This window comes from Drosophila innubila (assembly GCF_004354385.1).
Source record: "Drosophila innubila isolate TH190305 chromosome 2R unlocalized genomic scaffold, UK_Dinn_1.0 1_C_2R, whole genome shotgun sequence".
In the NCBI taxonomy this organism is placed as follows: domain Eukaryota; kingdom Metazoa; phylum Arthropoda; class Insecta; order Diptera; family Drosophilidae; genus Drosophila; species Drosophila innubila.
In genome coordinates, this window is record NW_022995374.1 from 7,146,107 (window position 1) to 7,173,144 (window position 27,038).

A 27,038-nucleotide genomic window follows, 5' to 3' on the forward strand; every position below is an offset into this window, starting at 1 on the left:
GAAATAGTGATGCGCAGCCTACTTAACCCCAAACATTTTGTTGTTGTCATTTGCAGGAATTTTATTAGTTTGTCAAGCAAATAAAAATACAAGTTTCGTATATTGAAAAAAAAATTAAAAAAAAACTCATGCAAATGCGTATATAATTCAACTTTATAAATAATAAAATCCTGTTTATATCCAACTGGAACTGAAGAAGTAACGTAAAGTGATCTTGTCATCTGTCTTTTATATGATGCCAACTCACGTTGCGCCGTCGCGACAGTTTGCTCTTTTTTTTTGTCGTTCGCTCTCAGCTGTTGCCTCACATTATCTTCTTATGTCGCGTACGCTGTGCCCAATTTTGTTGTTGCCAATTTTATTTTTGCACACATTGTTATTGTTGTTATTGTGGGTGGTATTGGTAGACATTTCGCAGTGCTTAATCATAATTTTAATCGCATGATTGTCGTGTATATATGTATGAATTTTAATTGTTGCTATTTAACATTTCTTTCAGGTATTAGCTGTTAACCATGCCTTCAGAGGAGCAGGAGGAGCAAGATTTTAAGAATGTTATCACTGTGGTGCGTGCTCTAATAACATCCACCAAGCCGCCGGTCAGCTTGCGATCCATAGAGCGCGATTACATAAATGTGGAACAAGAACCAATTCCTTTTAAACGTCTGGGCTATCTCGATGCAATGGATTTGCTACAGGACGCGAATGCATTTTATTTTAATAAATACGGAAACGAAGTGAGTATAAGGTCGACACCCCAAACAGCGCCCACTGCGCGCGCATTTGTGCTCTCATTCTCTCTCTCTCTGTCTCTTTATTTGTCTCTCACTATAAAATACGCAGCTTTTGTGAGCTACTTTTGAGCTTTTGGCAGAGCTTGTTCGCCTATGCGCTTACCCCGGTCTCAGTAAGTTTCGTTGCCTCAACGCGAGCGGTGCTAGTGTTGTTTACCGTCTTGTGTGTGTGTCTGTCTGTCTGTATGTGCTGCTCGGGGCTTGGCTTGCCACAAAGGGGCAACGTGTCAACGTCGCGCGTTTCTGTCGCTCATCAAAAGTGTAAACAATGTTAGTTGTTTATTATTTGGGGGCTTTTTCTTTTTGTTTTAATAAGCTTTGTATATGACATGTGGGTGCCACTGTGTCAGTGTCTTGCTATTTTGCTGATTAAACACTTTTATAAATGCACCACACACACAAACATATATGAGAAAGATATATATTTATGTGTAATGCGAATAATGACGGCCAATTTAAACTTTTTTTTTGGCAGTTTCTTTCTCGCTCATTCTCTCTTACGCTCCCTGCATGTGGATCTTATTGTATGTATGTATGTGTGTGTGTGTGTGTGTGCGTGTCTGTGTGCGCTTCGCTTTGCATGCTTGGTGAAAGTGAACGAATTTTGTTATTGTAGCTGCTTTGCTAAGCGACTTCGGCAGAGGCAGAGGAGAAGAGAAGCGTCACATTGCACTTTAATTTCTCATCAGCTTGTTGTTGCTGCCCCACTCTTGTTATAATTTATTTTTAAATGCAGATATTTCTGTTGCTCTCCCTTCTCTCTCTCTCTCTCTCTCCCGCCATCTCATTGCTTAAATGTCAATCGTCGCTCGTTCATTTACTGCATAAGTGCATGTTTTACATTCCAGTCTCGTTGTTGTTGTTGTTGTTACCGCGCTTATCTGAAGTTCGCTTGTATGCATCTTTTCGATTCTATTTCCGTTCTGTCAGCCGCCCACCCACACTATCTGCTGACCTGGTGGGTCAAGTGGTTGGGCGAGGAAATTCGTGTGCTATTAAATAAATCTGTCAATACATTGTAAAATCAATAATGCACTACTTGGAATATTCATATGCCCATGGTTTTTATAATAGAATCAAAAGAAATTTACTTAACGTTAATTAAAAGCAGTCATACAAAACTATTTAAAATTTACAAAATATAGATATTAAATAATATAAAATTTCAAAATACGTATAAAAAAATAAAAAAAAATGTTAAATCCTAAAAATAAACATTACTATATCTAATATTTCAATTCAACTTAATATATCCAATTCCAACCTTGATAGCTTTACGTGTAATATAAATATTGAAAACTTTTCTTTAGTCGAAATTTAATACTTGTAATAAAACTGAAAGCAGTTCAAGTTCCATATTCCAAGTAACTTCTCGTACGCCACATAATACAATACAATACATAGTTGCGTATGCATATTATAAAGTTAACTTTCGAGCTATCACGGTTAGTTGCAACTGCTTCCATTTGAGTAATGTGTGGCAATGGAATAAGGCAATCAAAATGTGTAATTGTTTATTTAAAGACAGCTTTCACTGACAAGCGAATTATTTTTATTAATACATCAGTTGCATTTGCTTATCACGTCCAGAGCTCGACTTTATGCAATGCCCACTGTAATAATAAGCAACAGTCCGCCCGCAGAATTCGTGAATCACAACAAGTGTATAGAATCGAGATTTGATGGAAATTATAAAAACTTTGTGTGCTGTAATCAAATGACTTCAGTATCAATGACTTATCAATAAGCTATAACAAAAAATGTAAATAAATTTAATTTTTTTGGTAAAATATTTCAATCAATAACATATTAAATCAATTTTTTTTTTTAAATAAAGAAACAGACCAAAAATTAAATTAAAATTAATAGAGTCTGATAAATGAAATATCTGTAGGTATTTCGGTTGTTTTCAATAGCAATTACCATCAATATCTTTAGAGATTTGTGCAACATACCTGAATAAGTTTATTTATTTATCCTGTTTAACATAATTTATGTTATTAGAGAGATAATTGTGACAAGGACAAAGTGAAGATGACGTATTAATTGATTGTTGTTTTGCAGGTCATAATCAGTGCCAAGCCCAACCCCAAAACGGCGCACATTGAATCTATGGTTCGCAGTCAAAAAGTCAGCAAATCTAAAGCATCATTTTCGCGCCCTAAAGCACCTCCCGTGCGTCAGAACGTCAGACCAGTTGCTTACAAACCCAACTACTACGCACAACAACAACAACAGCAGCAGTATCGACAGCAGCAGCAACAACAACAGCAACGTCAACAGCAGCAACAACAACAGCAACGTCAACAGCAGCTACAACAACAGCAACGTCAACAGCAGCAACAACAGCAACGTCAACAGCAGCAACAACAGCAGTATCAATTACAACAGCAACAAGAACAACAACAGCAGTATCAATTACAACAGCAAAAAGAACTGCAACAAATTTTGCGAAAAGCCCAACTCGACTCGAACTTGAGCAACGATTTGCAAGTTTTTCGCGAGGAATTTTTGATTTTGCGCCGACGTCAAGAGGAGCAACAGCGGCAGGATCAAGAGCTAAAGCGTCTTCAGGTGGAACTGCAGGAAGAGCAACGACAACAAAAGCTTCTACTGCAGAAGCAACAGCAAACAATTGATAAAAAGATCGCTCAGCTGCAGAAACAGCACGTACTTGACCTTAAGGCGCAGGCGCTGACTATCGAAAAATTGCAAGAGGAAAGTACATTGTTGCAGCAAAAGTTGAAGAAGCAACTTGAAGAGGAAGAACTGCGGAAACAAGCATTGCAAGAAAAGCAAAAGAGTCAGCAAGTCAATAAAGAAACAATAGCTGATTCTGGCTTTTTGATTAACGACAAGTTTCTAGAAGAGAGTTTATTGTTGCAGGAGCAGATAAAGGAGAAAAAACAGCAAATCAAAGACGAAGAACTACTAAAGAAATCAGTGCAAGAGCAGCGAGCCACTACAGCAACAATCACTGACTTCTCTGCTTCTCTTAAGAGCAGCAATCAAACTCTCACTCCCCCCAAAGAATCCCCCAGCTCGACTGAGATGAATGGAAACGCAGCTGGAGCTGGCGGTGGAGCTGCCACCTCCCGCAAGACGCATCTACGCCCCATACTGGGTAACAGTGCACCACAGCGTCCGCCTGCGATGAAGCAGCCAACGACAGACACAATGCCAGCCGGCGGAGGCAACAAGCGACAACAGCATCCACGGGTAGCATACCCAGGAGCGCGTTCCACTAGCGGCGTCTCTGTCAACTATAGACTGAAACAACAACAGACAGCGGCGAACGCTGCAGCGGCATCAACAGGATCAACGGCATCGCCAGCAGCTGCACCTTTGACAATAACACCTCCTGATTCGCCAGAGAATGCATCCAGCAACAAGACAGCACAGAAGATCCATGTGCAGCAGCCTCTAATGCCGGTAAGTGATTTGTTGTCCAATATCACTGACGAGTTTATTGTTTACCTCTCTATATCCAATTGTAGCAATGTCAGCCGAGCGTCAACTTCAAGTTTGATCCAGCCTACGATGCGATCTCCTCATTAAATCAATACTGCGTCGCCATGGGATATGCACCGCCAGAGTATGAGTACACCAGAGTGATGAAAAGCAATCTGCTGCATTGCAAGGTGCGCATCGGCGGTAGCATCTATTCAAGCTATCCCAAGGAGCATCCCGATGAGGCAAAGGCCAAGCAATGCACTTCCGAGATGGCAATTGAGAGACTGAAGGAGCTCGAGTCCCGCAAACACTTGTCAATGCTGAGCGATAGCGAGTTTCTGGACGGTCTATTCAAAGAGTTGATCAAGCATCCACATGGCATTGTCAGCCACAAGCTGCCGGAGTGGTACGAGGCTACAGTGAAGCGTCAGGTGCCCAGTAACTGGTGGACATTGCTGACTACTTCGCCAAAGATTCGCATTGAGACCAGTGTTAATACCCACATTGTTTTTGCAAACACCATCAATGCAGGAGCAGAGATGGGACCTGGAGCAGCAATTCCAGCGAACCAAGTGCAAAAAGTGCAGTTGAAAGCAATGCCTGAGCTGTTGCTGCCCTGGACAGATGGCCAGCAGGATTGGAGCATGTATATAACACACTGTGACAATACGATGCATGTGTGGGCGCGTCTCATAGATCAGAGTGCCAATTTTGAGAAGCTTACGGAGCAGTTGAATGCCTATATGACGATGCCACAAAATCGACAGCCGGTGCAGAAGCAGCCCATTGAGCAGCAGATTTACCTGGTCGAAGTCAGCGAGAATTGGAATCGTGTCCGTGTCATGGCCGTTGATGTGGAGCAGCGACAGTGCATCTGTCACTTTGTGGACTTTGGCGACGAGGTGATCTTTGGCTTTGATGTGCTCTATATGTGTACCTCTATGTTTTTGGTACTGCCCCCTCAAGCTGTCTGTCTCAGTATGTATGCTCTGGATAAATTCGAGGAGCATCCGCATGCACTGCCTGTGCTGGCCAAGGAACTGGCCGGTCACAGTGTCGTGACCCGTATCATCACCAGCGAATCGCAGTTCCACAGCTTGGGTGGTCGCACTCAGGGCGTATTGCTGGAGCATGAGGAAACGGATGAGGAGGCCGGATGCTTGCAAGCAAGCTTGCGAAGTGCCTGCATCGTTGGCACCTTCTACGACACCTCGACGGCTGAGGATATTCATCTCAACGATTTGGTGGCCAATCAGATTATACGCAATACGCCAGCTCCAATGCTGAAGCTTGATCAAAAATCGAACCATGTGCTCGTCTCTCACGTGAACGACGTGGGCGATCTCATGGTGCAGATTCCCAACGAGGATCTCAAATTTGTGCAGCGCAGCATTGACAAAATAATGAGCGACAGCAGCGAACAACATCGCGTCCGTTACTCGGATCTGTTGCACGATCAGCTTGTGTGCGTCTGCGATGAGGCTGGCGATGGTGGAAAGCAATGGTATCGCGGCATGCTCACCACCAAACCCAAGAGTCCCGAGGAGGAGGTCTTCGATGTGTATTATGTGGACGATGGACGGCTGCGCAAGACGCACATCTCCAATATCTATCGCCTGGAGGCAAACAATCTTGCTCTCGCCTCGTTTCCAGCTCAGGCATTGCGCGTTCGCCTGCACGATGTGCCGCCAATTGATAACCAGATGGTGGCACGGCTTCGTGGACGACTTTCGCCAAAAACCCCAGTGCTGGTATGGAATCTGATTGATAACTTTGATAATTAGAACCTACTCTAAAGATGATTTTTTTCGATTATAAGCCATCTATCATCCAATTTTCCATACTTACCCCTTGACATTTTTTCAATAACTTTGATCTCTCCTAACTTCATAAAAAATAAACCGATTTTCAAGCGGAATGTCATTTTGATCATGATTTGGCCTCTAAATTGATTCTACATTTAAATTTTTATCATCTAGAAAATTTGATATTTTTCGATACTAAGCCATCTATCATCCAATTTTCCATACCCCTTGACATTTTTTCGATATCTTTGATCTCTCATAACTTCATCAAAAATTAGCCGATTTTCAAGCGGAATGTCATTTTGATCATGATTTGGCCTCTAAATTGATTCTACATTTAAATTTTTATCATCTAGAAAATTTGATATTTTTTCGATACTAAGCCATCTATCATCCAATTTTCCATACATACCCCTTGAGATTTTTTTAATAACTTTGATCCCTCATACCTTCATCAAAAATTAGCCGATTTTCAAGCGGAATGTCATTTTGATCATGATTTGGCCTCTAAATTGATTCTACATTTAAATTTTTATCATCTAGATAATTTGATATTTTTCGATACTAAGCCATCTATCATCCAATTTTCCATACTTACCCCTTGACATTTTTTCGATATCTTTGATCTCTCATAACTTCATCAAAAATAAACCGATTCTCAAGCGGAATGTCATTTTGATCATGATTTGGCCTCTAAATTGATTCTACATTTAAATTTTTATCATCTAGAAAATTTGATATTTTTTCGATACTAAGCCATCTATCATCCAATTTTCCATACATACCCCTTGAGATTTTTTAATAACTTTGATCCTCATAACTTCATAAAAAAATTAGCCGATTTTCAAGCGGAATGTCATTTTGATCATGATTTGGCCTCTAAATTGATTCTACATTTAAATTTTTATCATCTAGAAAATTTGATATTTTTTCGATACTAAGCCATCTATCATCCAATTTTCCATACATACCCCTTGAGATTTTTTTAATAACTTTGATCCCTCATAACTTCATCAAAAATTAGCCGATTTTCAAGCGGAATGTCATTTTGATCATAATTTGGCCTCTAAATTGATTCTACATTTAAATTTTTATCATCTAGAAAATTTGATATTTTTCGATACTAAGCCATCTATCATCCAATTTTCCATACTTACCCCTTGACATTTTTTCGATATCTTTGATCTCTCATAACTTCATCAAAATAAACCGATTCTCAAGCGGAATGTCATTTTGATCATGATTTGGCCTCTAAATTGATTCTACATTTAAATTTTTATCATCTAGAAAATTTGATATTTTTTCGATACTAAGCCATCTATCATCCAATTTTCCATACATACCCCTTGAGATTTTTTTTAATAACTTTGATCCCTCATAACTTCATCAAAAATTAGCCGATTTTCAAGCGGAATGTCATTTTGATCATGATTTGGCCTCTAAATTGATTCTACATTTACATTTTTATCATCTACTAAGCCATCTATCATCCAATTTTCCATACATACCCCTTGAGATTTTTTTTAATAACTTTGATCCCTCATAACTTCATCAAAAATTAGCCGATTTTCAAGCGGAATGTCATTTTGATCATGATTTGGCCTCTAAATTGATTCTACATTTACATTTTTATCATCTAGAAAATTTGATATTTTTCGATACTAAGCCATCTATCATCCAATTTTCCATACTTACCCTTGACATTTTTTTCTTTGATCTCTCATAACTTCATCAAAATAAACCGATTCTCAAGCGGAATGTCATTTTGATCATGATTTGGCCTCTAAATTGATTCTACATTTAAATTTTATCATCTAGAAAATTTGATATTTTTCGATACTAAGCCATCTATCATCCAATTTTCCATACATACCCCTTGAGATTTTTTTTAATAACTTTGATCCTCATAACTTCATCAAAATTAGCCGATTTTCAAGCGGAATGTCATTTTGATCATGATTTGGCCTCTAAATTGATTCTACATTTACATTTTTATCATCTAGAAAATTTGATATTTTTCGATACTAAGCCATCTATCATCCAATTTTCCATACTTACCCCTTGACATTTTTTCGATATCTTTGATCTCTCATAACTTCATCAAAAATAAACCGATTCTCAAGCGGAATGTCATTTTGATCATGATTTGGCCTCTAAATTGATTCTACATTTAAATTTTTATCATCTAGAATATTTGATATTTTTTCGATACTAAGCCATCTATCATCCAATTTTCCATACTTACCCCTTGACATTTTTTCAATAACTTTGATCTCTCATAACCTCATCAAAAATTAGCCGATTTTCAAGCGGAATGTCGTTTTGATCATGATTTGGCCTCTTAATTGATTCTGCATTTAAATTGTTATCATCTAAAAACGTTGATATTTTTTGGACCCTAAGCCCTAAATAGTTATTTCGTAATGTACCGGAACCGAAACCGTAACTTATATTTGTTTCGATTTGATTCCCTGTTTTTGCTTATAATTTTTAATATGTTAGACCGGAATAGGATATTTCTTGATTTATTTTTATTTATTGTGATGTTATTGTTAATTTGATATTTCTATAGATGTAATTAATACTTACCTTTTTATATGTGCAGCTCAAGGTAATGGAGGGCGCCAACGATAAACTGCCAATGGTAACGATCCACGCTCGTGGTCAGGATGGTTTGTACTTGTGCTTAAACAGTGCTATTCGCATGGAGTACGAGGTTCAGAGGTAAGTTTAATACTCAATGTTTACTTCACTCACTCACAAATCACTCATAAACACACACATACACTTGCACACACTATGACACACACACAACATCCACACATACACCCACACACACACACACTCACATTGCACAAACTACTTTTGCTATTCTGTGGTTTAATGATAGTTTCTAATTAGTGCTTTCAATAAACTGGAACTGACATGAAACTATCGCTACAACAAAATTATCTCAACATTAACGAATCCTTCAACTCACAGCATCCTGTAAGCTAACTGTTCGTTCGCTCACCAAGTGCTTAGCTCTAAGTATCATGAATCCATCTATAATAAAAACATTCATCAATTCAATGTACATAAAAAAAGAAATAGAATGGGAAAGAGAAATACATAGATTAAATATGTGTATAATCAACTCAAACAAAGAACAGAGTTTTTCATATGTGCCTTGCTTTCCCATCAATCCCATGTTGTATTCTCCCATCTTATCCTTATCCTCCCTCCCCCAACTGCCGTCCTTGAACCCACGCCCATATCTACAGTACAACGCGGCTGGAACCGTTTGATGACGGCGGCCTGCACTTTAGTCCAAGCGGTCAACTGATCCGCCGCTGCAGCTTCAGCTCCACATTGTCCAGCCACAGCAGCAGCAGCGATCAGCCGACAGCTGTTGGCCTCGCCTCGCCTCCAGCCACGCCCCGCAAGGCGGCAGCCGCAGTGTTGCCTCTGCTCAAAGAATACGAGGCCATTCCGGCGGTTGGTGCCTATTTTGAGGTGCGTGTCGCACTCTCTGTAAATCCCGGTCACTTTGCGGTATGTGCAACAGTCTATCATCTATGCCACATCCTTCATCTTATTTATTCGCATATTTTGATTACAGGTGCAACCTTACAAGTGCTACAATCAGCTGCAGCGTCTGATGAAAGAGTTGCAGGCGCATTGCAAAAGCTCATCAGCACAGACTGTGCTGCCCACCCAGCTGACCATTGGACAGGCCTATGCCGCAGCAGACAAGGATGGCGTGTATCATCGGTGAGTCAAGTGCCAACTGATAGATGGTAATATTTATTACTATATTATTAGTTGTTTATCAGTGTTAAATTGTATAGACCCTGTACATAGAAGTACAAAGTGGCAAACTGATTGAGAATTTCCCGTATAATAAGTTAGAGGAACTGTTTGTTAACTACTTAGATTTAAGTGACTATATAGCTGGGAACACCAAACTTGTTATATCTTAATTGTTATCTTTTTAATTTGCAGCGTAAATATTCGCAAGATTTACGATGAAATGATACAGGTGCGTTATGTAGATGTGGGCGATGATGGCGTCGTGCGTTGCAACCAGCTGCTGCAACTAACGCCAGAGTTTCGGGAGTTGCCCATGATGTCGTTACCGGCCCAGCTTCATGGTGAGTAGTAAAACAGTCAATACATTCATTAATTTCATTTCTCAACTCATTGCTCCCTTTGTCATTTGCAGGAATTCAGCTGACGGGCATCGATTGGACGCAGGAGAACTGTGTGCGTTTTCGAAAGCTGACGTTGGGGCAACAGTTCATTGGCATTGTGCGCCGCGTGGATAAGTTGAAGGATGATCGGCGAGCACTCAGTCTGGAGCTAATTGATACCTCAACGCCACAGGACATCAAAGTTCACGAGACACTCATCACCGAGAAGCACGCGCTGCCAACGCCATAAACTGGAAGATTACGACGACTCATTTGTTTTTTGTTTACGTTTATTTGTTTAAAGTTATGTGGACTACAGCTATTAGAAACATATACCCATATTTATGAGCCAACATTCCGCTTATAGTATTTAAGATATATTATATATATATGAATAATGTTACTCTGTTGTATTCAAGCAAAGCGCAACAATAAATTATGATTTTTGCTACCGAGAGAATGGATGTACTTGATTGGCCGATTTGATATTGGTCTTTACAGCCGACGGTGCTTTGCCCAACTGTTGCTGAACGTTGCCGGGACTCATGGATGGTCCGCCCATAGGCGGTGTGGGGCCACGTATTGATGGCGGCACCATCATGCCAGGACCTGGACCGTAGTTGGCCTTGAATTGCAGGCCTTTGCCCATTCCAACTGCTGCCACCAGCATCTGTGTGTCCGCCATGCTGCTTGTTTGTTGGATGCCAGTGCGCGAGCTGGACTCAATCTCCCACTCCTCACGGGCCTTGCTCACCATGTCCAATACGTGGGAGACAACTTTGTTGTACTGTGTGACCTGCTTCATGGCTGCATCGTTGGTTAGATTTGCCGCCTTCTGTTCATTCTGCTGCATCTTTTGCTCAGTAATGGGGTCCGGTCGTGTGCGCAGATAATCCGGAACAATGTCGTGCGAGAAAACCGGCACACGACCTTCCGTAATATTAACCAGCGTTTCGTCACGGTCCATGGAGACGAGCAGAGGTAGCACAGTGCGATTTCGCAGCGGTGGACACTGCTCCTTGGCCAGAATCTTTGTCAGACCAGTTAAATGGCTCGAGATGATGGCAAAGTTATCCAAAAACGTTGGCCAATTGATGTCCATGTACTCCATTTCCAGTTTCTGTATCATGGACAAAACAGCTAGTTTTAAATCATTCAGACGCTGCACCACCGCATCCAGCGTCATCTCAAAGTGCTTCTCCTCGCGCTGCATTTTCGCTGTGTGGCAATTTAATTATGACAACACACGATTTCTAACAAAGTTGCAATTTATTTATTGTGTTGCACAGTAGTGATGTGAAAATCCGCTGATACATCGATATACATATTTATGTGAAGGCTATCGATGTTTAGCAAGGTGGCAGCGCCGATGAAGCGCAGTTGTCGATAGCTTGATATTTTAGCAGTCGATATTTAACAGCTGTAGTCTATCGGTATCGTTACTTTTAAATGGAAAAAAATAGATTCAAATTAATTTAAGATGAGATTAAAAATCAGCACAGCGTATAGGCGTCTTTTAAACTATAAAGAGTATTCTTTATAAGGTTAATATCTAAAATCTTTTATTTTTACCGGTATACACATTTACAGTTTTGAATAGATCGACTCGTGCGCTACCAGTGACGATTGGATATCAGATAATTTTTGACAACCGGTCAAGGCCATAGTAATTTCAAAATCTTTTCTTAATACACCCAGCACCTGCTCCACGCCCTGCTGCCCATTATAGGCGAGACCATAGACCGCCGGACGACCTATGAACACAGTTTTAGCACCCAGAGCCAAGGCCTTGAATATATCATTTCCCTGCATAATGCCGCCGTCTAGCATAACAACCAGATCATTTCCCACGGCTTTCACCACCTCCGGAAGTGCTTCGATGGAAGCTGGCACGGTGTCAATTTGGCGGGCCCCATGGTTGGAGACAATAACGCCGGCACAGCCAAATTCCCTTGCCAAGACGGCGTCTTCTGCCGTGAGGATGCCCTTGAGGACAATTGGCAGCTGTGTGAGCTGTTTCAGCCAGTTAATGTCTTTCCAGGTGATGCTGGGATCGAATTGGCTGGCAACATACTCGTTAATCCCCGACCCACCGTCAGTGACAACTCCGTTCGCCTGTTCGCCTTGGAAGTTGGCCAAACTCAGGTGCGATGGCAAACTGAACTTGTTGCGCACATCGGCACGTCGGTGTCCAAATATGGGGGCATCTACGGTCAGCACAAGGGCCTTGAAGTTTGCCTTCTCAGCCCGCCGAACAATCTTTTCGGTCAGCGATCTACAAGTAAAAAGAAGACATTAGTCCAAAGGGAACTAAACTTGATCTTCTAATTCTTTACATCTATGGAATCTGTTTGCTTATACAGTGCTAAATGGACTCTGCGATCTAAAACTCTTTCTGTAGAATAGGCTAAGATATACAACGTACCGATCCTTGTAAATATAAAGCTGAAACCACTTGTAAGTGTCGGGAGCAGCCGCCGACAAATCCTCCAGCGAAGTGGTGGAAAGAGTGCTCAAAATAAAGATGGAACCAGCTTTGCCAGCGGCGCGGGCATTTCCAATCTCCCCATCCGGATGCGCCATCTTCTGCATTGCTGTTGGAGCGATTCCCAGTGGCCACTTCAGCTGCTGACCAAATATTTTACAACTAATATCCAGCTGGGAGACATCTCGCAGACAACGCGGACGCAATCGTAATCTATTATAATAGTAGAAAATTGAGAAATTTTCGAGTTGTAATTGGAATGTGTACAAACCTTTTAAATGCCTCGCGATTCAGACGAAGCGTGAACTGATCTCCTGCTCCACTTTTATAGTAATCCCTTGCTGTCTTTTCCAGCTTACTCTCAGCCTGCTGCTCAAAGTCCTCCAGACAAACCAAGTCCATATTTGCTTATACTCTTATCTAAGCTATGAATCTTTGATGCTGTCGACAGCGATCGCTGCAATCCCTAGACTAAATCTCAATCTCAATTGTCAACAGTCGCTGCTATACACTTAAGTTTATTAACAGACGACATGATAACCGACAGACAGTCGTTTTCAACAGCTGATAAGAATAGTTTTAAATAAACACACACACGAACTACGTCAAGTACAGATCAGTTGAAATGCGTAGATTTTGACAATTAACAGATAATCCTATCAGAGTCTTTATGCTTTCATATTTCTTTAGACTATAATTATATGCATTTTTGGTAATTTCAACACAAGTTTTTATTAAATTCGTTTTAAATATATACCAACACCAGTTCATAAATAGTTAAGTATTATAACAAACTCAAAATTAAAAAAACAACACAGTCTAACAATAGAATAACATATGAATCTGTCAAATTAAACGCTATAGGCTGTCTTTAAGTTCCTAAAGTACTCCAGATCGGTTTGGCTAATTGAAGGCACAAATTTATTAAAGGACGTTGTAAAGTCTTCCGATTCAACTATGATATTTTCGGCGCTTAACTCCTTGGCGGAGAGGCCGTCGTTCACATGGTTGTTTATGGTTCTCCTGACAGCAGAGAGCCATGCATTTGAGCATATCGAATACAAATCCGCACCGCTCATTTCGCTTTTTAGGAGCTCTGCAATCTGTATTAAGTCCACGTCGCTGGCAAGGATGAAGCGATGCGTTTGGGCGCGCAAAACCGACGCCTTGTCATCGGCAGTGGAACAGGGTCCCACATAGAAGAGTTTATCAAAGCGTCCGGGTCGAAGAAGTGCGGGATCAATCAAATCAGGTCGATTTGTGGCAGCTAGGATAAAAATGGGCTTTGTGGAGTCCCCATTGGACATGCCGTCCATCTCGGCGAGCAGTTGCGACACCACGCGATCCATAACTCCACCAGAGTCACCAGCGACACCTCGATTGGGTGCCAAGGAGTCCAGCTCATCCAAGAAGAGCACGCAGGGCGCAGCCGAGCGAGCACGGGTAAATACTTCACGCACATTTTGCTCGCTCTGACCCACATACATGTTCAGCAGCTCAGGACCCTGGACAGAGAGAAAGCTAAGGTTGCATTCGGTGGCCACCGCCTTGGCAACCAGAGTCTTTCCTGTTCCAGGTGGCCCGTAAAGCAAAATGCCCGAGCGTCGTAGGTTCTTGCCCATCAGATGTACATGCTTCAACGGCAGTCCAATACTGCTTTGGATCTCATCCTTAAGCTTATAGAGGCCTCCGATGTCGGACCAGTACACCTTGGGCACCTTTGGAGCACCAAGACTGTCTGCAAACGAACTCTGCATTTCATATAGATTTTTGGCAAAGTGTTCCAGGGTCAGATTGACTTGACTAGACTTCTGGCGACGCTTAAGTCTCACAGCGTTATCGTAGAGCAGTTGCAGATCACCCAATAGGAATCCCTGTGACTTGGCCGCAACTTCGCGCAGCACATTCTGCGTCTCTGACCACTTTGGTGAAAGCCTGCTCATATACTTGGACTGCATGTGAAGTGGATAAAGCGGAATCTCTGCCAGCGCTTTTTGATTGTAAATGGCATCGTTAAAAGATTCACGTACGTGCATCCATTTCAGCAGCTCGAAGCGCTCCTCTTGATTGGGCGCTTCGATGCTAATGATCTCCAGGAAAAGGCTCTGAATCATTGGCTTCAGATGCCTGTCACTGGTCAGCGCCACAACAACAACTGGATATTTGCGATCCCGTGCGAATAACTCTTGGATCTGCACATGGAAGGCCGAGAGCAAGCGCAAATCCTCGTTTCCTTCGTTATCAATACCGAAAATCTGAAGTAAAGTGTGAGTATTAGAATCAACAGATCTAAAATAGATAGATTTAATGTTACCTCAAAGTTGTGGAAACAGATTAGCAGCGGTTCACTGACCATGCTCTTGGCAAACACTGCCTTCAGTTTCATCTCAGTGTGCGATGGAACCTGTGACACTATTTCCGCACAGTCCGCTCCGTAGATGTGCATGCCCAGCTCTTGGGCTACGGCATTGATGAGTTTCGTTTTTCCGGCACCACGATCGCCTTGCAGCAGGAATACGGGAAAGATATGTTTAGATGATAGGCATGTGGATTTCTTTGGCAAAAATGCATCCACTGAAGAGCGCAGCTTCTGATAGGACCTCCTCAGACCACTTGGATAGTTGACCGCAATGGCACACTTGTCCAAAGCTTGACGTGGCAAGAAGCTGTGCGCCTGTGGCACCTGCACCAGGTTGCTAAAATTCTTGGCCACCACAGCTTGCAGCTCAAAGTCGCTGCCCTTCACCTCCAGGTGTATGCAACGGAAGTACACTTCGGGCAGATACGCGAATATCAGATAGTAATGCGCATAGGCAGCAGTGCCAACCAGCTGGGCATTTACCTCAATGCGATAGGTGTGTCCACGATGCAGCAGACGTGGAGTATTGAAGTAATTGCTCAGTATCAGCTCCGAAACTTCTGCAGGCAGCTCGTGCGGATTGTTGAGCAGATAAACGTGCGCCTTCGTGGCTATATTTGGTATAGTTTGTTCATCGTTAAAGCTCTCCAGCTGCACCCAACAATTGTTCCGCTTGTTGCCGAGACGATCCATCAGATTTCCATAGAAGTTTTCCTAATCCCAGATGTTAAGATATATAAAACATCTTTTCATATTGAGGTTAGTGATTCGCACTCACCTGTACATAGAGACAGTTCCTTTGGCACTGAGAGTTCTCCACCGGCAAGATCTGTCCAACTATGGTGTATGGCGTATCCTGCAGGATTTGCTTGATGACCACCTCCGATGAGCTCCAGGAGCGATCCACATTTGTGGCAGTCGCTTTGTTGGACTGACCACTGCGACGCACAACCAAATTGACGAAGTTCACATCCTCCGATTCGGCGTACGTGTCGTAGACATCCTTGCTGGCGAATATCACATGCTCGGATTTGATCAGCTCGTTCCTGATCAGCAAATCATATAGCTGATTGGGAATGGGCGTCAGCAGATACTTGCCCCTGTAGTATTTGGCATAACGCCAATAGACCGCATATATCAAATAACCCGGATACAAAAACCAGGGCCACTTGGGCACAAGCAACTGTACAAGCGCATTGTAGCCCTCGACGAGCTCCTGCATGCGTCCCGTGTAACTGTATCTGGTTTCCACATCACCTCCTGCATCACTGTCAATTGATTTCGTCGGTGTCTTGGCGGCAAGTTTCTTCTGTGAAGGTCAATAAACATACATATGCATATAGACATATTTGAATATAAATAAACATATACATACATAAGCACGAATAGCTCTGCTTCTTTTTTAACCTACCACAACAATATCAACATCACTCATGGTGCGGAGACATAAAATACAAAGGTTACTTGTGGAGAGGCAAAGTCTAAGTGCGGGGGATTGGATGGATCACAGGAATATACAGGCACAAATTTATTCTGAAACAAGCTGTTATCAATACTATATTAAGTTAATATTTGCCACTACTCGCATTATTAAAATTTCCAATTTCAATACCTTAGTGTTACGTACCTTTTTTACAATTACCCTTTTCTTCATGATTTTCTCGTTGGCTATATTGTCCAAATTACTTTACACAGCTAAATTGAAGATTCAGGTGTTAAATGCAAGCTGCCGTTATAATTGATATGCAACAAGTATTTCTTCTTTATAAATATTTCTGAATTCAGAAATTATGCGGATGAAAAATATTGCTCGTGGAAACCAGTGCTGCCAACCAATTCAAGAATCCCAACAAAAAAATACCGATAGTTTGAACGGTCTATTCAATAAAAGTGCGATGTTTAAATTTAGATACATTTCCAAAATCTATCTTTTTATGTATTTTTTCTTAATTTTTAATATACTATTCTTAAAATTTTTGTTTGAATTTTCTAAGTTTTATTATATATAATTTCTTCCCCCGAGGATTGACAAATTTCAAGCCTTCTTTAAAATCATTACCTTTATTTTATCTTATTTCGAATTTTCTTTTAAAATCTTAATTTCTTGCTAAGTTATTGACAAATTAATTCTAAATTTGAATTACGCGCCGTTCTTTTTCAGATACAACTAGCCAGTGCTGAGTAACGCGCACATGAAGGTTTGTAATTTGAAAAGGTATGAAAAATACCAAAAATTAATATGAAATCGATATTAGATATCGATGGTATCAATAATATCAACTCTGCACCTAAATTTATCGATATCAATAGTACCAAAACAAACAAAAACTTTGTAAAAAATATTTGTTAGATTTCATTTTATTAAAAAATGAGTGTAGAAGTCAGCAATATAAACGGAGGCAATGGCAACGACACTTCGGCACAGTCTCAGGACAAACGGGAGCTACTTTGCCTGCTCAAACTGCTCAGAAAATATCAGCTGAAGGGCACGGAGGAGCTGCTCTGCCAGGAGGCAAATGTGAGCAGTTCAGATCTTGCCAATATATGCGAAAGTGATGTTAAGTCTGTGCTCAGTGCAGCATTGACGTTGTCCGATGATGGGCAGGACGTTAAGCCGGCACTGGCACAAGTATCGGCATCCGAGGCGAAAGCCGAAGTGAATGCGGCCGAAGCGTTGGCCAAATTCATTGGAGACGATGACTTTGATGCCCAACAGTATGAGCAGGCGTATGAGGAACTGCGCTCATTTGTGGAGGACTCTTTGGACATATACAAGCATGAATTATCCATGGTGCTTTACCCGATATTAGTGCAGATATATTTCAAAATACTGGCCAGCGGGCAGGTTGAGAAAGCGCGCGGATTCATCGAGAAATACAAATCCGATCTTGATGGCTACTACATCGAGGGACTCTTCAACTTGCTGCTGATATCAAAGCCAGAGGAGCTGCTGGAGAACGATCTGGTAACCGCAATGGAGACGGACAAGTTTGTGATCCGCATGTCGCGGGATGCACACTCGTTGTTCAAGCGTCACATCCAGGATCGCAGGCAGGAGGTGGTCGCGGATATTGTGTCCAAGTATCTGCACTTTGACACCTACGAGGGCATGGCCCGCAACAAGCTGCAATGTGTGGCCACTGCTGGATCGCACATTGGAGACGCAAAGCGACAGGACAACAAGATCCGCGTTTACTACGGTCTGCTCAAGGAAGTCGACTTTCAGACACTCACCACGCCAGCGCCTGCGCCGGAGGAAGAGGATGATGATCCGGACGCACCTGACCGACCCAAGAAAAAGAAGCCTAAGAAAGATCCGCTGCTATCAAAGAAATCCAAGTCGGATCCCAATGCTCCGGCCATTGATCGGATACCGTTGCCCGAGCTCAAGGATGCAGACAAATTGCTTAAGCTTAAGGCGCTGCGTGAGGCCAGCAAGCGTCTGCCCCTTAATAAGGATCAGCTGCCCTCCGCCGTATTCTACACTGTTCTCAATTCCAGCCAAGGAGTAACTTGTGCCGAAATATCCGACGATTCCACCATGCTAGCTTGCGGATTTGGTGACTCTACGGTGCGCATCTGGTCGTTGACTCCAGCCAAGCTGCGTACACTTAAGGAAGCCGACGCTCTACGGGAGCTGGACAAGGAATCGGCGGACATCAATGCCCGAATGCTGGACGAGCGAAGCGGCGAAATGACGCGAACATTTATGGGACACACGGGTCCAGTCTATCGCTGTGCCTTTGCACCCGAGATGAATCTGCTACTCTCTTGCTCCGAGGACAGCACAATTCGACTCTGGTCACTTCTCACCTGGTCTTGCGTCGTCACCTATCGGGGACACGTCTATCCAGTGTGGGATGTGCGCTTTGCACCGCATGGATATTATTTTGTCTCGTGCTCCTTTGACAAAACTGCCCGCTTGTGGTCAACTGATTCAAACCAGGCGCTTCGCGTCTTTGTCGGCCATCTTTCCGATGTGGATTGCGTGCAGTTCCATCCGAATTCCAACTACGTGGCCACTGGCTCCAGCGATCGCACTGTCCGCCTATGGGATGCTCTCACAGGTCAATCAGTGCGCCTCATGACCGGCCACAAGGGAACTGTCAACAGCCTGGCATTCTCTGCTTGCGGTCGTTACTTGGCTTCTGGCGCCGTCGACCACAACATTATCATCTGGGACCTGTCAACCGGTTCGTTGGTCACCACACTGCTGCGACACACCAGCACCGTGTCCACAATTACATTCAGTCGAGATGGCACGCTCCTGGCGGCCGCCGGCTTGGATAACAATCTGACGCTGTGGGACTTTCACAGACTGACCGAGGATTATCTGAGCAATCACATAACAGTGTCTCATCACCAGGACGAGAATGACGAGGACGTTTATCTACTACGCACATTTCCCAGCAAGAATTCACCCTTTGTGGCGCTTCATTTCACCCGTCGCAATCTTTTAATGTGCGTGGGTCTATTTAAGAGCTAAGAAATACACAATTATTTATAAGCAGGACAGTCCCGAGCTAAGAACTGTGGCATCTAGTGCTGGGTTTCTTGATTTTGTAACCAATTTCCTCATTTCTAGGAGATCTTTGAGTTTGAAGTTGTTGCTTCGAACCTTTATAGTTAAGTTTATAATGTGACTGTCTCATGTTTTCGTAGATATAAGTTAACAATAAAGTTGTAGTCTTTTCTTTCTTCCATATATAAAACACATCATAAATTATTTGGATCCCGAAGGATATAAATCTTATTTGATATACATACTCTTTATATGTACATAACATCTATATAAATGTATAAATTTCAGAACGGATTGGGGAATTGTTTACAGAGTGTACAGGTGTAGAGGTTGTGCAGATTCTTCACTCCACATCTGTAATGCCGAATGTCCGACGCACTGCCTCAAAGTTCTTGATGTTAAAGACGGAGCAGCGTGGAGGCTTCTCTCCGCCAAAGGCCAGTGTGTAGGGATCGTCCGGACATTGTCGCATACACTGCAGACGTCCCATGTTGAAGTCGTGCTCGTAGACGTGCTTTGCCTCGGTCGTATTGAAGTTCCAGATCTTGAGGGCACCCTCTGTGGACGTGGAGGTGAGTAGATTCGGCATTAGTTTGTTGAAGCACACGCCGGAGATTTCCTCATTGTGAGCCTTGACGGACCACAGCAGCTCGTTGGGTTTGCGTCTGTCGGCGTAGTGCAAGCTGCCGTCGTTGGAGCCGATGATGAAGTAGTTGGTCTCTGTCGGATGCCAGAGCACCTTCTCCACCTCGCCGTTAGTCTGCCATTTGATGAAGGACGAATTGACGCTCTCGGCGTCGCGACAGTCGAATAGACGCACCAATCCGTCGGCACAGCCTGTTAGGATGCTCTGCGCATCCTCTGGATGGAACTCTATGGACTGCACCTTCTCTTCAAAGGCGGTAATTGTAGTGTGAGGTTGGCCCTCGTCCATGTCCCACAGGATGAGTGTCTGGTCCACCGATCCACTCGCCAGTATATGCTCGAATTGAGCATTCCACGATAAATCGAGTACAGCATCTTTGTGACCATACTGTTCCTTCTGCTTCTTGCGGTTTCCCTTGGAGCCCAGTTTGAATGTTGGCTCAATGGAGTCCTGTATGTCCAGATCCCAGATTGTGATGATCGGATCCATGCAGCCAATGGCGCACATGTTACCCGGCTTGTCGCTGCCCGCATCATGGTTCATCCACTCGATGCAGAGCGGAAAACTGGGAAGCAGAAAGTCGTGGTGTGTGTAAAGAGCCTCCTCCTCCTGGTTGAATACCCAGACCTCCATGCTAGCTGCATCGTCCTGTACATGTCCAACTAGCACCAAGTTGTCTGTTGGCTTAATCACTTCGTCTTCAGCCTCAGAGTCTTCGTCCTCGTCCGGCACCTGCTGATCGGCGTCCACAACGTTGGCCAAGTTTGTCACTGTTGAATTCTCCTCGTTTTCGTAATTGTCGAAATTAAACTCGTCTTGTGGATTGTGGTTTTCATTGCCGGCACTTGGAGCCACCTCCTCGTTGTCCACTTCCATACCGTCTCCGTCTTCATCGTCATCTTCGTCCTCATTCTCCTCCAGCATGTTCTGCGTCTCGCCAATAATTCGTGCAAGCTCTGCTTGTGTCAGCACAATTTTATCGGGACGCTCCTTGGTGACTCCACGGGGTACAAAACACAGCGCTGGAACAAAGTCTATGCTTGGCTCTGGCGGCACGCCCTCTTCCACCTCTTCTGCCATTATTTATTATTTTAACAAATAAATTAGAGCGCTGACAAATCTAACAGAATTTCAAAATCAAACACGTGCAGTTGTTCTTTTATCACTGTTGCCAACTTAGATATTTTATAGCTAGATTTGTTTGATCGAAAAATTTCAAAATTGCTATTAGCTGGAAATTTAGTTTAAATAATATATTCAGCTAAGTTTTGCTATTAATATTTTTGGTAAAGCAGTGCAAAAGTGCCCACAATAACAAATCTAGACGGTTTCTTGACAGAAACAGCAATTGTTTCCCGTTGCCAGCACTAATGGGGAAGATTGCCACCCGGTGCAAAGGCTGCCACCCTGCCAAATTTCCCGATCTGGTTTGATATTTGTACTTAGAAAAATAAGTACATTTCCGAAATTGGGTGTTTTTTATTTTTGTACTAAATTTCGGATTTTTTTTCTAGAGTTTTTTAAATTTTTGCATAATTTTTTTTGAATTTTCTCGATTTTTTGATATAATTAATTTTTTTTAGCATTAAATTTTCAATCTGTTCCCATCTATCTGTTCCCCCTCAGCACTTAACAGCACCGAGGAAGGCTGAAATTTAAAAGTCTCAGAATTTTGAATAAACATTTTATTTTAAGCACACATAAAATTCTTTCGGGAATTATGTTCCACGATAAGTAGTGTAACCATATGGGCTGAGTAAAAGTGGAATATGATAGTTTTGATTTTCATTGCAGTCCACAATAATGTCTATGGCTGGGTAAAAAGTTGTCATATTTTTCGCGGCAAAATATGGTCCCACATGGAAGGTTAACTTATAGATTCCCATGGGAAACTCGCCTTGGTCCAACAACAGACAGCGACCATCTGAGTTTGTTTGAGATGGACGAATTGCTCTCCATTCTTGAATTTCGTCCAGACGGTAAACAGTCACTTTAATATTTGATGCCGCCTTTCCTGAAGACGTTTCCAGCACATGAGTTGAAAGTTTACGTGTGTTCATTGCGGTATAAGACTGACTAATGACAACTAAGAAATAAGCTTGTTATATTTATAATAATCCAGCTATCTCAAGTTCTGTTAAAGAAGATAAGATGTTTTAATACAAAAGATTGTTCTTAAGAAATGTACTCTGTACCAAAACTCATTCGACATTTGCTGTCTGATAAGACTCAAGAAAGTAATAGAAAATATGTAGATAAATATGTACATATGTACTGTATGCATGTAGATACCATCCACAGCATGCAACAAGTTGAGGGTAGTTGAAAATGTAAACAGTAGAAAACTGTTCCCAGTTCGGTCTGTTATAGTTCCGGAAGAAAATATTATGAGCAGCAGTTAAATTCAAATTTGATTCTGTTAATTCAGAGCTATTAATGTTAACTATTATAATGTTGTAAAGTTAATCAATGTAGAATCGCACAGTTATGAATAAATACGTTTTTTATTTGGTGACACTCAACAATGCTTTAGCAGATAATCTAAAAGTTTACAGTCTGTTTACATTATGTATCTAGCGGATGTATATCGATAGGCAATAAAAGAATCTGTAAGTAAACAGCGCTTGCCAGCAACAGATCTCTGTTAAATCACTGACAACAGCATTGAAGTCAGATTTTTTTGTTATTGTACAACTTGTTATTGGAGCGGTCGGTTGGGTTGTTTTGTATCGGAATATCCGCGTCGCGACTTTGAAAATGAATTTCAAAGAATAAACTTGGCTCAAGTAGCCAAGATGTTGCAGCTGTAAATGTAAATGCAGCAACAATGTTGATAATGTAATAACTTGGATAAAATTATGCATAATCTGACCACAAACCGCGTATTTACGCCTGCGTTGTAAACTATTAAGCATTTGTGCATGCCGGTAACCAAAATGATATTAAAATTGTTGAAATATATTTGAAGTGTACTGGACAACGCAAATTGTCAACCTGTTAATATACATGTTGTGATGTAAATGAAACTGCCCACGTTTCTAGTGCAACAGTTGTTTGTGTAAATAATATCAGTGTTGAAAAAGAATAAAAAGTGCAATGCAAATGATATCCGCGTTTCGTTAAAAGCTAGTAAACAATACTAGAGTATAGAACAGCCATTAGTGGTATTGGAAAGTACAAACTTCTCTGTTTGTAATGTATGTAAACTTGAATGTTTGTTCATTTATGTATATGTATGTGCACCTTACAAACACAAAAACACAAAACACACACATACAAATACAACCGCGACTCTAAACTGCCTGAGCAGAAGCATCGAAGTTACCAACTTCAATCCCCAACAAATCTTAAACCAGTTTTAAGATACATATTCTTGTTGTTTGTCTGCGTGTGCATGTTTTATTTCGCATTATTTTCGTTTGTGTTTGGAGGTTTTGCTGCCTCTGCAGCTTTAGGTGTGTGTTTCTTTCTATATATACATATATATTCTTGTAAATCTATATAAGTTTGTATGTATCTTTGTATGTGTGGCGGATACCCTTTGGCTGTTTCTCTTTTCCTCAGTTTAAACTAATCGCGTGATGATTGTTTTTGTTTTTATGGTCATTGTTGTTGGTTTGTCGTTATAATCGAATGGATCCCCTAACAAGTACTGCACGTCTTACCAGCTTTGTTCAACCACCTACTACTCCTACGCAAAACATGGGATTAAGACAACAATAACAAGCCCAGTTTATAACCAGATCGACAACTACAACAATTACAACTTAAACAACTTGGACTACATTTTATGTCTGTTCGTTTGCCTATTGAACTGGGATTAAAATCAATTTAAAGGTAAGTCAAAATATATTTAAACAAAAAATTACTATTACGTGTACTTGTAGACAGATAGCACATAATTTTGTCTTAATATAAAATATATACATTAATGTTTATTATTTAAAATCAAATTATTTATTATCTATCAAAACAATATTCTTTTTAATAAAATATTGTTCAAAGTGTTTCTGAAAAATTTCTATATTTCTCGTGTTTTTTTTTTTATTATTTAGTTTTACTTTTTTTTATTTATAAAGTATTTATGTTATTTGTAAGTCACAAATTATCAGTTACTACATAATGACTTCGCGGCGATTACCACACTAACAAAATTGTGCAAAATACTGTTTATTAATTAATGATAAAAACGTAATCAGAAAATGCTAACGGTCTGTTGTCCGATATTTTTAATTGATTGATACAAATCAATCGACAAACAACAAATTTTTTTGCCCTATAGCGAAATATGCAACACATTAACTGTTTAATATTAAATATTTAGAAATTTCAGTATGCTGTAATGCCGCTATGAAAGCCAAGCAAATATTTATCTCAATAGTGTCCATTTGGAGATAATTTTCATGTGTAGATAAATTAGTATTTGCATAACTGAAATACATACCAAAGCTGTCGGTTTCTTTTAACTGATCATTAAAGCCTAATGGCAAATTAGAAACTAGCCTCCTCTTATTGACAGCCCAACGATTAAAAGTTAAGCAAAAACTCATCGTCGAGAGCATTTCCAACTGAGATAAGTCTGTGAGTAAAAAGTGAAGTTCCAGCTCGAAGAGTTCAAGTCAGGGGAAACAGGAAATGAGTTCAGTTTTTCAAGTACCTTTCGTCCGCTTGGACATTGCAACATGAACTTCTTGTCGCATTGCATGATGTTTTTGTATACTCTATAGGAAAGTTTAATTGAGCTTAATATCTCTTATATTTGTGTTTTGTTGAAATTTATATAAATAAAAAATACTTTGATTTTTAAATGGCTTAGCCAACGTAGTTTAACTTTCTTAAAATAAGGCTTTTGGTCTGATACTTTTTTTTAAATTATTCTTAATCCTAGCAACTAATAATTGTCCATTATTAAATATTCATAAATTTTATTTACACTTTAATTAGCAAATTTGTAACATCACGATTGTTATTATTTCGGTAAGGCTATCTTTGTTTCTAGCGAGTTCTTTGAGTTTCAGTTCTGTATCGCTCTTTAAATATTTTTGTTTGTACAGATGTCCCGCATGGTGGTAAACCGAGCTGAAACTCAGATGCAAACAGCAGATATGCATAGTTAATAGCACTTAGACTACAATATGCCACATTGATGTCTGCAGACAGACATCCCTCATGAGAAACACTTGATCACCACATGTCCTCGGGCACTCCCAGTTCCCAGTTCCCTGTCTGACGAGTTATACTGAACAATGTCTCATATTACATGCCGTCATCATGTTAACCTTGCATTAGGGTTGCATTAAGTTCTTATCTTGCAACATTTCGTGCTCTCATAAAGGAAATTGCAATGCACAACTACAAGTACACACTGTTCAGTATATGATTGAAATACAAACTAAAAATATTTATAGAAATTAACCAAGTACAGTGTATAATAATTTTGTAAGTGTTTTGTATGTTTATGCCAAGTTTGGTGTAGATATTTTATTTGTTTTGTAAATTCTTTGGCTTTGGTGTGGAAACTACAAACCTAAATATAAATACCTATTTATGTATTGAAGTGTATGTAGTGTGAGTGTTTTTATAGTAGTAGTAGTTGTTGTTGTTGTTGTTGCGGCAGGTAGCGTGACTAAGACATTCGCCATGCTGAAGTGAGTTTTCAAATTTGAAACAAATTTCAGTTTTCAGTTTTTCTTTCAAAGATGTGGTTCCATTGCCCGCTGGCTTACTTATATGCGCTTTACTGCCAAATTACTGCTGCTAACAAGTCAACCAAGTCCAACAACCAGACATTATTTTATTTTATATCTTTTCTTTTCGCACACACACACACACACACTCACACTCACACTCATACTTGATGCATCCACATTGTGGCGCAAAATTCAAACACTGCAAATAATTGGAAAGGCATCCCAAGATGTTTTTATAAGTATGTGCAGATGCCAATGCTGTTAGTGGAGCTGTCAGTGGTGCTACTCAGAGGTGGTGGTGGTGATGGTGGCGGTGGTGGTAATGAAGTGATAGGCCGAACAACAGTCTCGCACTAAATCCCAATTGTAACGCAACCGTTAATCACATCAGCGAGAGAGAGAAATAATGAAAATCTCCTATGTTAGTTCAAGCATAATTATTTCATATTAGAATCGAATTATAAAAAGGTAACACCAAACTGTAAAATCAAAAAGTAAAATACGATAAAAAAGAGAATCGAGCAATCGATTAATCTGTAAATTATACGTCTAGATCTTCCAAATTACTTCTTTTTGGAAAAGTGTGAAGGTAAAAGTCTGTGAAAAAGGTACAATGGTGGAAATAATTGTATTTCCAAATTTTTATGCTGATATCGATCAAATTAGAATTAAATTGTCGATTTTTCATTAAAATCTAATTAATTAACTCAATTGATTGTCAAAAATATCATTAAGTTATTTCTAAAATGTTGCTTATTTTTGCCTTCTAGGTTGGGTTCCTAATATTAAATTCCCAATATTTTGATTTCTAACTTTTGATGCACCTTTTTTAATTTATTTACTTCACAAATGTTGGTATTCTTAGTATTACTTGTATTTCTTATAGGGCACCGATACAAGTACTTATGGATTAATTGACATACACACACAATTCACAATTTGATCGAGTTGCATGCACACGCAATCAAAATCAATTGCCACATTGACACAGATACAAATTGTTAATACCTCGTAGAGGGCAATTGCAAGTTCCCTCCGTATTACACTCGAACTACGAAGACAATGATGATGACGAACTATAAAAGACCTTCACGGTGCAAAACAAAACTGAG

The 27,038-nt window shown here is 40.7% G+C and overlaps 8 protein-coding genes across 13 annotated transcripts in view; 3 read left to right on the forward strand and 5 right to left on the reverse strand.

The window, feature by feature from the left end:
* Positions 1 to 925: 925 nt before the first annotated feature.
* LOC117785685 (tudor domain-containing protein 7) lies at positions 926 to 10,681 on the forward strand. Of its 3 annotated transcripts, XM_034623863.1 has the most exons (9): positions 926 to 1,064; positions 2,859 to 3,101; positions 3,156 to 4,226; positions 4,292 to 5,998; positions 8,658 to 8,776; positions 9,316 to 9,586; positions 9,654 to 9,805; positions 10,037 to 10,185; positions 10,257 to 10,681. In XM_034623863.1, the coding sequence occupies exons 2-9, from the start codon at positions 2,907 to 2,909 to the stop codon at positions 10,472 to 10,474; spliced, it is 3,882 nt and encodes a 1,293-aa protein (XP_034479754.1). In that variant the 5' UTR covers positions 926 to 1,064; positions 2,859 to 2,906; the 3' UTR covers positions 10,475 to 10,681. The 3 variants fall into 3 exon arrangements, with proteins under 3 accessions (XP_034479754.1, XP_034479756.1, XP_034479755.1); XM_034623865.1 differs by lacking the exons at positions 926 to 1,064; positions 9,316 to 9,586; positions 9,654 to 9,805; positions 10,037 to 10,185; positions 10,257 to 10,681 and adding an exon at positions 8,943 to 9,194; XM_034623864.1 differs by lacking the exons at positions 926 to 1,064; positions 9,316 to 9,586; positions 9,654 to 9,805; positions 10,037 to 10,185; positions 10,257 to 10,681 and adding an exon at positions 8,954 to 9,194.
* Positions 10,501 to 11,656, reverse strand: LOC117785690 (mediator of RNA polymerase II transcription subunit 8). The gene has a single exon (XM_034623872.1). It carries the CDS (start codon positions 11,435 to 11,437, stop codon positions 10,673 to 10,675), a length of 765 nt encoding a protein of 254 aa, XP_034479763.1. The 5' UTR covers positions 11,438 to 11,656; the 3' UTR covers positions 10,501 to 10,672.
* A 108-nt stretch (positions 11,657 to 11,764) lies between these two features.
* LOC117785689 (peroxisomal (S)-2-hydroxy-acid oxidase GLO3) lies at positions 11,765 to 13,183 on the reverse strand. The gene is made up of 3 exons (XM_034623870.1): positions 12,981 to 13,183; positions 12,650 to 12,922; positions 11,765 to 12,499 (listed from the first exon to the last, which is right to left on the reverse strand). The coding sequence occupies exons 1-3, from the start codon at positions 13,109 to 13,111 to the stop codon at positions 11,809 to 11,811; spliced, it is 1,095 nt and encodes a 364-aa protein (XP_034479761.1). The 5' UTR covers positions 13,112 to 13,183; the 3' UTR covers positions 11,765 to 11,808.
* A 228-nt stretch (positions 13,184 to 13,411) lies between these two features.
* LOC117785686 (peroxisome assembly factor 2) lies at positions 13,412 to 16,902 on the reverse strand. Of its 4 annotated transcripts, none has more exons than XM_034623868.1 (5): positions 16,696 to 16,902; positions 16,480 to 16,601; positions 15,847 to 16,377; positions 15,024 to 15,782; positions 13,412 to 14,964 (listed from the first exon to the last, which is right to left on the reverse strand). In XM_034623868.1, exons 2-5 carry the CDS (start codon positions 16,501 to 16,503, stop codon positions 13,561 to 13,563), a joined length of 2,718 nt encoding a protein of 905 aa, XP_034479759.1. In that variant the 5' UTR covers positions 16,504 to 16,601; positions 16,696 to 16,902; the 3' UTR covers positions 13,412 to 13,560. The 4 variants fall into 4 exon arrangements, with proteins under 4 accessions (XP_034479759.1, XP_034479758.1, XP_034479757.1 ...); XM_034623867.1 differs by having other exon boundaries at positions 16,480 to 16,611; XM_034623866.1 differs by lacking the exon at positions 16,480 to 16,601.
* Positions 16,903 to 17,388: 486 nt separating this feature from the next.
* Positions 17,389 to 19,775, forward strand: LOC117784090 (transcription initiation factor TFIID subunit 5). The gene has a single exon (XM_034621704.1). It carries the CDS (start codon positions 17,437 to 17,439, stop codon positions 19,552 to 19,554), a length of 2,118 nt encoding a protein of 705 aa, XP_034477595.1. The 5' UTR covers positions 17,389 to 17,436; the 3' UTR covers positions 19,555 to 19,775.
* A 16-nt stretch (positions 19,776 to 19,791) lies between these two features.
* LOC117784091 (periodic tryptophan protein 1 homolog) lies at positions 19,792 to 21,409 on the reverse strand. The gene has a single exon (XM_034621705.1). The coding sequence runs from the start codon at positions 21,314 to 21,316 to the stop codon at positions 19,934 to 19,936; it is 1,383 nt and encodes a 460-aa protein (XP_034477596.1). The 5' UTR covers positions 21,317 to 21,409; the 3' UTR covers positions 19,792 to 19,933.
* Positions 21,410 to 21,906: 497 nt separating this feature from the next.
* On the reverse strand, positions 21,907 to 22,321 carry LOC117784655 (probable 5-hydroxyisourate hydrolase). The gene has a single exon (XM_034622454.1). The coding sequence runs from the start codon at positions 22,294 to 22,296 to the stop codon at positions 21,955 to 21,957; it is 342 nt and encodes a 113-aa protein (XP_034478345.1). The 5' UTR covers positions 22,297 to 22,321; the 3' UTR covers positions 21,907 to 21,954.
* A 1,740-nt stretch (positions 22,322 to 24,061) lies between these two features.
* LOC117783119 (serine-rich adhesin for platelets) overlaps positions 24,062 to 27,038 on the forward strand; it is a 33,041-nt gene continuing 30,064 nt past the window's right edge. Inside the window, exon 1 of the mRNA XM_034620329.1 lies at positions 24,062 to 24,077. The gene's annotated coding sequence lies outside the window, so the exon portion shown is untranslated. The remainder of the gene's footprint in view (positions 24,078 to 27,038) is intronic.

Excerpts from the sequence above, each read along its gene's own strand:
- LOC117785685 (XM_034623863.1), top strand. The coding sequence starts at position 2,907 with ATGGTTCGCAGTCAAAAAGTCAGCAAATCTAAAGCATCATTTTCGCGC. Across the intron at positions 3,102-3,155 it reads AACAACAACAGCAACGTCAA|CAGCAACAACAGCAGTATCA; the intron begins CAGCAGCTACAA and ends CAACGTCAACAG. Across the intron at positions 8,777-9,315 it reads ATGGAGTACGAGGTTCAGAG|TACAACGCGGCTGGAACCGT; the intron begins GTAAGTTTAATA and ends CCATATCTACAG.
- LOC117785690 (XM_034623872.1), bottom strand. The coding sequence starts at position 11,437 with ATGCAGCGCGAGGAGAAGCACTTTGAGATGACGCTGGATGCGGTGGTG.
- LOC117785689 (XM_034623870.1), bottom strand. The coding sequence starts at position 13,111 with ATGGACTTGGTTTGTCTGGAGGACTTTGAGCAGCAGGCTGAGAGTAAG. Across the intron at positions 12,923-12,980 it reads AATCGCGAGGCATTTAAAAG|ATTACGATTGCGTCCGCGTT; the intron begins GTTTGTACACAT and ends CTATTATAATAG. Across the intron at positions 12,500-12,649 it reads CTTTATATTTACAAGGATCG|ATCGCTGACCGAAAAGATTG; the intron begins GTACGTTGTATA and ends TTTTACTTGTAG.
- LOC117785686 (XM_034623866.1), bottom strand. The coding sequence starts at position 16,722 with ATGAAGAAAAGGGTAATTGTAAAAAAG. Across the intron at positions 16,378-16,695 it reads AAAGGGTAATTGTAAAAAAG|AAGAAACTTGCCGCCAAGAC; the intron begins GTACGTAACACT and ends TGACCTTCACAG. Across the intron at positions 14,965-15,023 it reads TCTGTTTCCACAACTTTGAG|ATTTTCGGTATTGATAACGA; the intron begins GTAACATTAAAT and ends ACTTTACTTCAG.
- LOC117784090 (XM_034621704.1), top strand. The coding sequence starts at position 17,437 with ATGAGTGTAGAAGTCAGCAATATAAACGGAGGCAATGGCAACGACACT.
- LOC117784091 (XM_034621705.1), bottom strand. The coding sequence starts at position 21,316 with ATGGCAGAAGAGGTGGAAGAGGGCGTGCCGCCAGAGCCAAGCATAGAC.
- LOC117784655 (XM_034622454.1), bottom strand. The coding sequence starts at position 22,296 with ATGAACACACGTAAACTTTCAACTCATGTGCTGGAAACGTCTTCAGGA.